Source organism: Drosophila guanche, unplaced genomic scaffold (assembly GCF_900245975.1).
Source record: "Drosophila guanche unplaced genomic scaffold, DGUA_6, whole genome shotgun sequence".
Lineage (NCBI taxonomy): Eukaryota > Metazoa > Arthropoda > Insecta > Diptera > Drosophilidae > Drosophila > Drosophila guanche.
The window spans coordinates 5,833,758-5,843,024 of NW_022995749.1; the positions used below are offsets into that span (position 1 = coordinate 5,833,758).

The window sequence follows — 9,267 nt, forward strand, 5'->3', positions numbered from 1 at the left end:
GCGGACATTTCCCTCCAAACTGCACTCCAAATCCCAAACTCCCTTGTCCCCTATAGCCAATTGCCACTGTGGCATCTACATCTACACAGCTTTTGGGTTATATGTATATTTTTGTTGTTTCTGTTCATTTCATTTAAGGGAGTGTCAATTGTTAGCCAAGTTATTAAGCGGCCCAGAGGTTCAGAGAGTTTCGACCAAGACAAAGATCAAGACCACGACCAGCGGACCAGCGACAGAATCAGAAGAAAAACCCAGAAACCAGCAGGAGAAGTGGAGATGTAGATGGAAGAGTACAGAGAATCGCTCAACCAGTTTCAGTGTGTCTCCCTCGTTTTTTGTCAGAGGTTTCCGAGGTTTTTTGTTGCTGTGGTTGTTGCTGGATGGATGCAGATGATTCATGTGGCAGAGGCATTCACAGATACAAATCTTTGATCGACTGTAAAAATTATTGACTCCAGCGCATAATTTTATGAATGAACTCGAGAGGCACACAAAAGATGGGCAGGGAGACGGGCAGCAGGCGGGGATGATAGACAGACAACGGGGCACAGCACGCGCTGGGCTTAACACAAATGTATCTACGGTGTACGAGTATCTGTAGCTGTGTGTATCTGCCTTGTGGGTTATGTAGCTTGAATCTGTGTCTCTCGCTTTTGCTTTTTGTTGTTGTTTTTTGAATGTAATTTCACTCGCTCTGCCCGCTGTGTGTCTCGAGTGCACTCCTCTGCCATGGAAATTATGCGTGAAATCAAAATGTAAATAAAAAAAAAGCAAAAGTGCCAAAAGCTTTAGAGGATGCCACATACCCTGTAGATGTACAGTCAAAGGGATTTGATGGCAGCACAAGAGCTGGACCATTGAATTTGATTATGTATCTCGCGCGTATTGCAGCAGCACTCCTCTGTTGTTTGGCCTGCCAATTGCTGGCAAAGGGTAACTCCCTGGTCGTGTGGTTTTCTGCTCTTGCATCGTCTTGTTGTTTTTTGTACATCTGTCGGATACGCTGTGGCACGGTAGTTATTTTGGCGCATAGCTGCCTGTCAACACAAGTGCACTTGTAATGCAAATCAACGCGGTCAAGCCTTCGCCTTTTGCCTTCGCCAAACAACACTCGAGCGGCATGAAGCCGATGGAGCGATGAAGCGATGACGCCACAATCTCTTGTGGTAGGAGTTGATCCATAGGCAGAGATCTCTATATAGAGAAACTCGTTGGATCGCACAGAGATCTCACCAATTGCTATTTTTTATGGTTAGTTTATCTGTGATAAACATCCATAAGATACAACAATTATAAGCAAAGTTTATGTAGATATTTTTATAAGAAAAAAATGATCGGCCTCTCTAATTAAGTTGGAGTTTTTGGTGAAGACGCAGACTCTTGCATAAGCTGGAGTGGGGGTGGGAGATATTGCATAAAGTCAGATACGCAGCGAATGTGACCCATAGATGACGACCCACTTTTGCCCCGAGAGAGAGGCGGAGGCGCCCGTGTCTCTATGTGTGTGGGAAAGCTACAACTGTTCTACTTCTCAGGCAGGGGCACAAGTGCTTAATCGATTTTAATTTAATTGTTTTTTGGACCGTGGGTGACAGTTTTTTCAAGACTAATTGTTAAATAATGTCTGGAGACGAGTCTCCGTGACACATTCTCTCCGCGACTCTGTCGATCGCTTCTTTATGGCTGCTTATGTAATTGAACAGCTGTCATGGCAAATCAATTGAAAGAAAAACCAATACACATTATGATTACACCACAACTAATGGCTTTCCTTTTATCTCTATTTTTGCAGGCGGCGTAGCCCCTGGAACTCCATCAGCGGCCATGATCATGGAAGGGCTTGAAACCCTGGTGGCGCCAACCCATCACGCATTCCTGCTTACCGAATCGGCCGCTGCGGCCCATTTTAATGTCTTGAGCTTTGACACGTGCCTCTTCAAGACGAGCACCGCCGCCCAGAGTAGCAGTCCATCGGGTGGTGCCACCACCACTGCAGCTGCCTCATATCTGAGTCCTGCACAATTTGGACAGAGTTCGACTGCAGCATCCACATCATCATCATCGTCCTCATCGCTGTTGCAGCATTATACCACAGCATCGGCGGCGGCTGCTGCAGCTGCAGCTGCCCATCATCATCATCATCATCAACATCAGCAGCAGCAGCATCAACAGCAGCAGCAACAACAGCATCATCATTCACAGAACAACAACAACAGCAGTCCCAGTAATTCCGTGCTACGGGCTCGCAATCAAACAGCCACACCCACACAGGGCGGCAGTCCCAGCAACGTGGCCGTGCAACCCAGTGCCACAGCCAGCAGTGGACGCAACTCGGCCTCGCATCTGAGTCTCCTGAATACGAGCCAACACGGCGGCAGTCCTGTCACAGATTCCACCGAGCATACGGAGGGGCATAAGCATCTGATCGAGGCACTGCCCGGAGATCTTAACACCCCAGTGACCACATCCAGCGATATACCCTCGTTCTTTGGGCCATCCACAGTCGTGGAGCCACCTCCAATAACTGGTAAGTGTTAATGCAACTAATAAGCTTGGCTATGTAGAGAATTTTAGACTTGGTTTTGAGGAAACCTTAGAGATGGAAAACGTAATTTTCTTAGTTATTCAACAGCCAGGGAACCCTTGTAAAACTTTTTATTTTGCCCAATTTCTGGCGAAGAAGACCGTTTTGCGCTGGCCTTTCCACCTAAAAAATGTCTAGGAATTCAACTAACTAAAGACTAAACTTTAGCTTAATTTAAAGCCACTCAAACTACTTGTATTCCCACGGATTCAATAGTTGAAAAATTCCTCCTGTTTAGCTTAACTTTCACCTATAAAGTATGATAAACAGATATTACGTATAGCCTCCTATATATATAGCATAATCTGTAGGCATAAATCTTCTAGGAAAAAAACCCTCGAAAACATTTATAGACCTTCCTGCTGCTGCTGCTGCTGCTGCTGCTGCTGCTGCTGTTTGGGTGAAACTCTCTTTTTGTTTCGACTTGAAGTTCGTTTCTTTATCTGCCTGCTAATGGATGCTGCTGCAGCAGCAGCTGTTGCCACATGTGGCACTGGCAAAGCCAGTTGCAGTTGCAGTGCAGTTGGGAGTCTAGAGTCCACAACTAATCCGTTGTCAGTCTTAAGTCTGAACATAAATCAGCCTCAAATGGAAGTATGCAAAAAAAAACAAAATAAAATTGTCATATCTTTTGGCTCTCCAAAACATATCTCCACACTTCTCTCTCTTTCTCTTAGCTTTTCCCTTCCTTCCCCTTGAATTTCCTCGCCCCGCCAAAACAAGTTCAAAATCTAAAGCAAACATTTCAAAATTTCAGTCAAGTACCAATTTTCGAAATATTTGTTGTTCGTACTTTTTCTCATTTATTTGATTTATTTATTTGTTCATTTTTTTGCTTTAGACTTTGCGTTTTTTGTGTGTTAATAATTTTGTTGTTATTATTAAATTATGGGGCATGTTAAGAGGTCTCCAGTCTCCAAGAGTCTTATACATCGTTTCTTTCCATTTTGATTACGCTGCCATAAATATAAATTAATAAAAATGTTGACATTCCAAATGGCTATATCTCTATACAGACTATGGAAAATTTATAACACAAATATCTTTAGATACCCTTTCCGATTTATTACGGATATTATAGATTTGAGAAGATGTTTGCAAGGGCGAAGAAATGTATATAAAAATTCAAAATAATCGTAGTTGGAGCAACCTTTAATAACCTTTTTTCCATATATCTCCATATTTTTTAGTGTATTAAACAAATACATTCCCTGCTAAAAAGTAGCTAATTCCTTTCTCTTTTTCATTTTATATTTTATCTAATTTTTTTTCACTTTTTATTGCATTTTTGTTGTTACTGCCATTCTCATCGCTCAGATATTTCTTATAGATGGGACTGCATAATAATAGGAACAACAATTTTTAATTAATCTCTAGAACAACAACAACTAAGAACGGCAATAGCAACAATAGCAGCGCATGTATTAAACATTTCCGTTCAGTGTCAATGTTTCGAGAGCAATTTTCTCACTCGGCGAACGACTCAAGATACGCGGGATATCGCCACACATGCGACTATATGTACATATATATCTTTCCAGAGACATATGTCGCTGCATTTCTAATTGAATTAAGGCAAAGCAAATAAAGTATACTAGATTTGCTGCTGCTATCAAAAACAATTGGGTTTAATTGTTCTTTCTTTCCTTGGTTGTGTCTGCTGAAGATACATTCTTTGCTAGACAGATTTACTCTGCAGATACATTTTTTTTATGTCAGATTTTCTTTTCTAGACAGATTACCTTCAAGGAAACATTTTTCTTGTTAGATTTACTTCGATGCGGCATTTTTGTAGAATTATTTTCTGCACAGAAACATTTTTTCGACACAAATTTACTTTTAAGACACATTTTTTCATACAGATTTTCTTGCATCAATTGAAAATGCATAAAATCTCATATATCTTTCTTGTGTTTTCCAAATAAAATAAGTTTTAAAGACAGAAGCCAAAAAAATGTCACTCATAAATTCTATTCCCCCCGCCAAAAATAAACCCACGCACAAAAAAATCGCTGACCAGAGCCAAATCGAAAAATAAAGAAACAAATAAACACACAAAAAAAAGATACAGTAAGAGTCACAAAAGCACAGAAATCATAGACATGGTTGAATTTTCAAATGAAAATCCATTAAAACAATTTGCATGACAATGACAGAGCGGCTTTTAATCGCCAAAATTGGCAAAGAGATTTGGACTTAAAACAGAAGAGGGGCATTAGTTAGTCATGTGTCGAACAGAGATGTATAGATTTATTTCTCTCTGTAGAGATATGTGGCAGCTAAAGGCAGAGTGAGAGAGAGATGTGGGGGAAAGTCTGGCTCCAGAAATCTTTCTTTCTTCTTTTTGGCGGGACAATAATAATTTGCTCTGACAGCATTAATGAGGCTTGCAATATATATTGTACTAGTCCTAAGAACAATAGAATTTGCTATCGCTAAAAATTCTGTGAATTCAAGCGCACATACAGTGCCCCCAAGCCACATGCCTCATGCCCCTCTGTTCCCTTTGACTCCAACCAGATTGATGTCGCTGCACATTAGGCGCACTGCGCACTGCAACTCAATCAATATCCAGGCTAAAGCCACACAGTCCACAGGCGGCATTAATGACAAGAATCGTGAAGCAGGAAAAAAAAAAACAGACTTCCAGCTGAACAAAAACAGAAGAAGAAAAAAAAAACGATACTCTGCTGGGCAGCCGCGTAATTAGTCTTCTCGACCGACACTTTTGCCTTGCCCCAAGTGCAACATTTTCTGTGTCTCTCTCTTTGGCTTCTTCTTGTGGCCAAGTGGCTGCTGCTGCTGCTGCTGCACGATGAGCGATGATGCCGACCTCCCGTGTTGTTCGATTTCCGCGAAATCAAAGCGCAGCCCAGCTGCAAGTATTCCCCGGGTATTCCAGTAGCCCCCCCCAATGCAAAGCCAATGCCAATGCCATTGCCATTCAAGCGAACTGTGATTGATATCGCACCCATGCAACCCAACAGCAGCAGCAAAAACAGTGGCAGGAACGGGGCAGGGGTAATGGTAAGAGGAGTAGCCAATCCATCCACCCAAAAAGATTGTCAAAGAAGCGATTTTCTTGAAAATATAACTCAAAGATTTGTAGGGCAGCTGCAAAAATGTTAGCCCAGCATTTCATTAAATTTTTCTACTAACAAAAATAACCGACAACTAATTACAAAATTATATTTTCTATTTATTTTAGGCTCTATTGCATCGGAGGATCTCTCGCTGGAACCACAAGTGGCTGTATCGGTGGGGAGCCCCGTTTTATCATCCGTTTGTAGTCCGTTGAAGGAAGAGCGTAGCACGCCGCCAGCATTGACGATCGTTAAGGAAGAATCAAGTAATAATAGTTGTAATATGTACCCACAACACAACAACAACACATCATCCGCAACAACTACAACAACAACAAAACAGACAACAAGTAGCGAAAACAACAACAGTCACACTACAACAGAGAGCGTTGGTTCGCCTGTAAACACTCAACAACACCAACAACAACATCAGCTGCAACATAGCAACAACAACTCTCACCAACAACAACAACAACAGCCACAACACAACAGCTCCCCGCCGCAGCATCAGCAACATCAATTCCAACAACACCAAATATTACACCAACAAAATCAACAACAACAATTGCCACATCATCATCACCACCACCATCATCATCACCATCACAATAGTCATCTGCAACAGCAGCAACAACAACAACAGCAACAAACTCAACAGCAACACCAACAAACGCAACAACAACTTCAACAGCAACACCAACATCAAAATCAACAACAACTGCATCACCAACAACAACAACAGCAACTCCAACAACACCAACACTTTCAACAACAAGTACAACAACAACAAAGTGGCAAAATCTCATATCGCGGCATTTTCACCACAACAGGAAACGCCATGAATGCTGCAGCAGCAGCCGCAGCTGCCCAACAGCAGCAGCAACAGCAGCAACAACAACTTCCCTCCCCCCAGTTGAGTGTCCTGCCCGGACAGATGTCGCCACCATCCAATAGTTTGGGCAACAGTTGGGGCCTGCCCTCCCCGGACAAGTCGCTCTTCCAGCCACCAATGTTCGCACATTATGCCACCATGCAACAGCAACAACAGCAGCTGCAGCAACAGAACCAGCAGCAACAATCCGCTGGTGCCACACCTTCGCCATACGATGATGGACGTGCAGCCACCGCAGCAGCAGCCGCACAGCATGCCGAACTCCTGGGATTATCCATGGATTGCACTCCTTTGCTGTTGAAGCAACCGCCTCCGACCTATGCTGGTCCCTCTGTGTCCACGGCGGGATTTGCCAGCCTGGCAGAGCTCCAGAGCAGCCACGACCAGCTGCAACAGCAGCAGCAGCAGTATGCCGTTCGCTCCCAACTCTCGAGTGTCTCCGCGCCTAAATATCAATGGCTGGACTCTCCGGCGGACTATGCCCCACAGCAGCAACAGGTGCAGCAAGTGCAGCAGGTCCAACAGCAACAGAATCTTGTCCTTCCGGGACCCACATCCTCGGCCAGCTCCAGCAATGCCGCTCTGGGCGTGCTCATTCCCAAACAGGAGACCTATCCGGATATGCAGCCAAATTCCAATGGAACGGGCTACTCTGCAGCCTCTGGTGGTTCATCAGCAGCAGCAGCTGCCGCGGCCGCCGCTGCAGCGGCTGCTGCCGTGCAACTGGCAGAATATAGTCCCTCCACCAGCAAGGGACATGAGATACTGTCGCAAGTCTATCAACAGAGCACAGTGCCGCTAAAACTGGTGCCCGTCAAGCCGCGCAAGTATCCGAATCGGCCCAGCAAGACGCCCGTCCATGAGCGTCCCTATGCCTGTCCCGTGGAGAACTGCGACCGAAGGTTTTCGCGCTCGGACGAGCTCACCCGCCACATACGCATCCATACGGGACAGAAGCCCTTCCAGTGCCGCATCTGCATGAGGAGCTTCAGTCGCAGCGATCACCTCACCACCCACATACGGACCCACACGGGGGAGAAGCCATTCAGCTGCGACATTTGTGGCAGAAAGTTTGCCCGTTCCGATGAGAAGAAGCGTCACGCCAAGGTCCATCTCAAGCAGCGCATCAAGAAGGAGTCCAAATCACGTGGCGAATCACAGCAGTCACAGCAGCAGCAGCAGCAGCAACAATCGCAACAGCAGCAACAATCACAGCTGCAGCAGCAACAGCAGCAGCAGTTGCAACAGCAGCAACATCTCCACCAGCAGCAGTATCAGCATCCGCATCATCATTTGTTGCATGCCGCCGATCTGGCGATTGTAACCTCAAGTGCGAGCATGTAGAGTCTAGAAAATTCAGCATCATCCATTGATCCCAAGCCATTGACTGCAACTGCGGGGAATCTACAATCCCTGCAGCAGCCCAAGTTCGATCTATCATTGGCCATCGATGAGAGTGGATTCCCATTTGAGTTGACATCCGATTATGGCACCCTATCGCCACTCGCGAGTCCCTTAAAATTCAATCATCTGTGGGCCAATCATGAGTACTACAAGGATGACGCATCCACTGAGATCTGATCAATCAATCGCTGATGCTGAATAATCTTATCTAGTTGTAGTTGTAATCCAGGGGTTGTGTTAGACGGAGAAATCAATTTTCAAGACATTAAATCTTAAAGAAAAAAACCATATGCTACAGTTATACATACGATAAAACTTACGATAGATAATATATATCACACATCAATGGAAAAAACAGTTACTAATCATACAAAAAAACCTAAATGAAGTGAAAATGCTGTTCAAAGTGATCGATAAATGATCTAGTTATCGAAATTACATAAAATGGTGAACGAAAAAGCTTTTTCGATATGGAATCTAAAGTGATCGGACATTATTTATTCGATAAATGGATGATTCAAAAGTGATCAATAGCCTATCGAAAATAATCGAATGATTGAATGAACATAAAAAAATAATACAAACAAAAATATGATGAAAAAAAATTGGAAAATATTTAACTTATGTCTCTAATACTGTGATCTCATGTGTAATAATTATTAATTTTAATTTCTTTACATAACTAAAAAAAAACACACACAAACAAACCTACACAAAATAATTTTAAAAATTATAATCGTTTCGCCTTTTGCCTTTAGCTAATGTTCATTTTTAAAAAATGCTAACACAAACACTAATTTATTGCATTTTATACATAATTATAAATAAATATATATCTATTATAATGATTAACTTATTGTCTTAAAGGTTTAGATTTAGGTTTTAACACACAAACAAATAACTAAAACAAAAAACACAAATCTTAGCATATCATTTTGTTCCCTCTAAGCATTATAAAGTTAAAGAAATTTAAAAATAGAATCGAACATTGTTGAACAAATGAAATTTTGACATAATGTCGCCCAGTGTACTTCCTTAAAAATGATTCGAAATCAATAAAAAACAAATTCAAAAGTGAATATTTTATTTAATTTTATTATTATTTCTTTATTTATAAATGTTCAATCTACTGTAGAAAACAATTTCTTATTAGTTGTTAAACTTTTGTATCATAAGTTCAATTAATTTTTATATACGATTAGTTTTACTCTTACTTTTGAAAAATATATAACAATTTTTTAAAAAACAATTACTTTTTTGAGTTTTTTTTGCACTCTTTTGTTGAAAAGGTTACAAATATTTCA

At 42.2% G+C, this 9,267-nt stretch overlaps 1 protein-coding gene across 2 annotated transcripts in view; it reads left to right on the top strand.

Moving 5' to 3' along the window:
• Positions 1 to 8,652, top strand: part of LOC117585158 (dendritic arbor reduction protein 1) — a 45,534-nt gene extending 36,882 nt beyond the window's left edge. The window contains exons 3-5 of one of the 2 annotated variants that reach the window (XM_034274494.1): positions 1,793 to 2,527; positions 5,793 to 5,933; positions 6,498 to 8,652. In XM_034274494.1, the coding sequence (XP_034130385.1) occupies positions 1,793 to 2,527; positions 5,793 to 5,933; positions 6,498 to 7,903 (2,282 nt within the window). In that variant the 3' untranslated portion in view covers positions 7,904 to 8,652. Of the gene's footprint in view, positions 1 to 1,792; positions 2,528 to 5,792 lie in introns of both variants that reach the window. The other variant, XM_034274491.1, reaches the window with a different exon arrangement.
• The last annotated feature ends 615 nt before the right edge of the window (positions 8,653 to 9,267 follow it).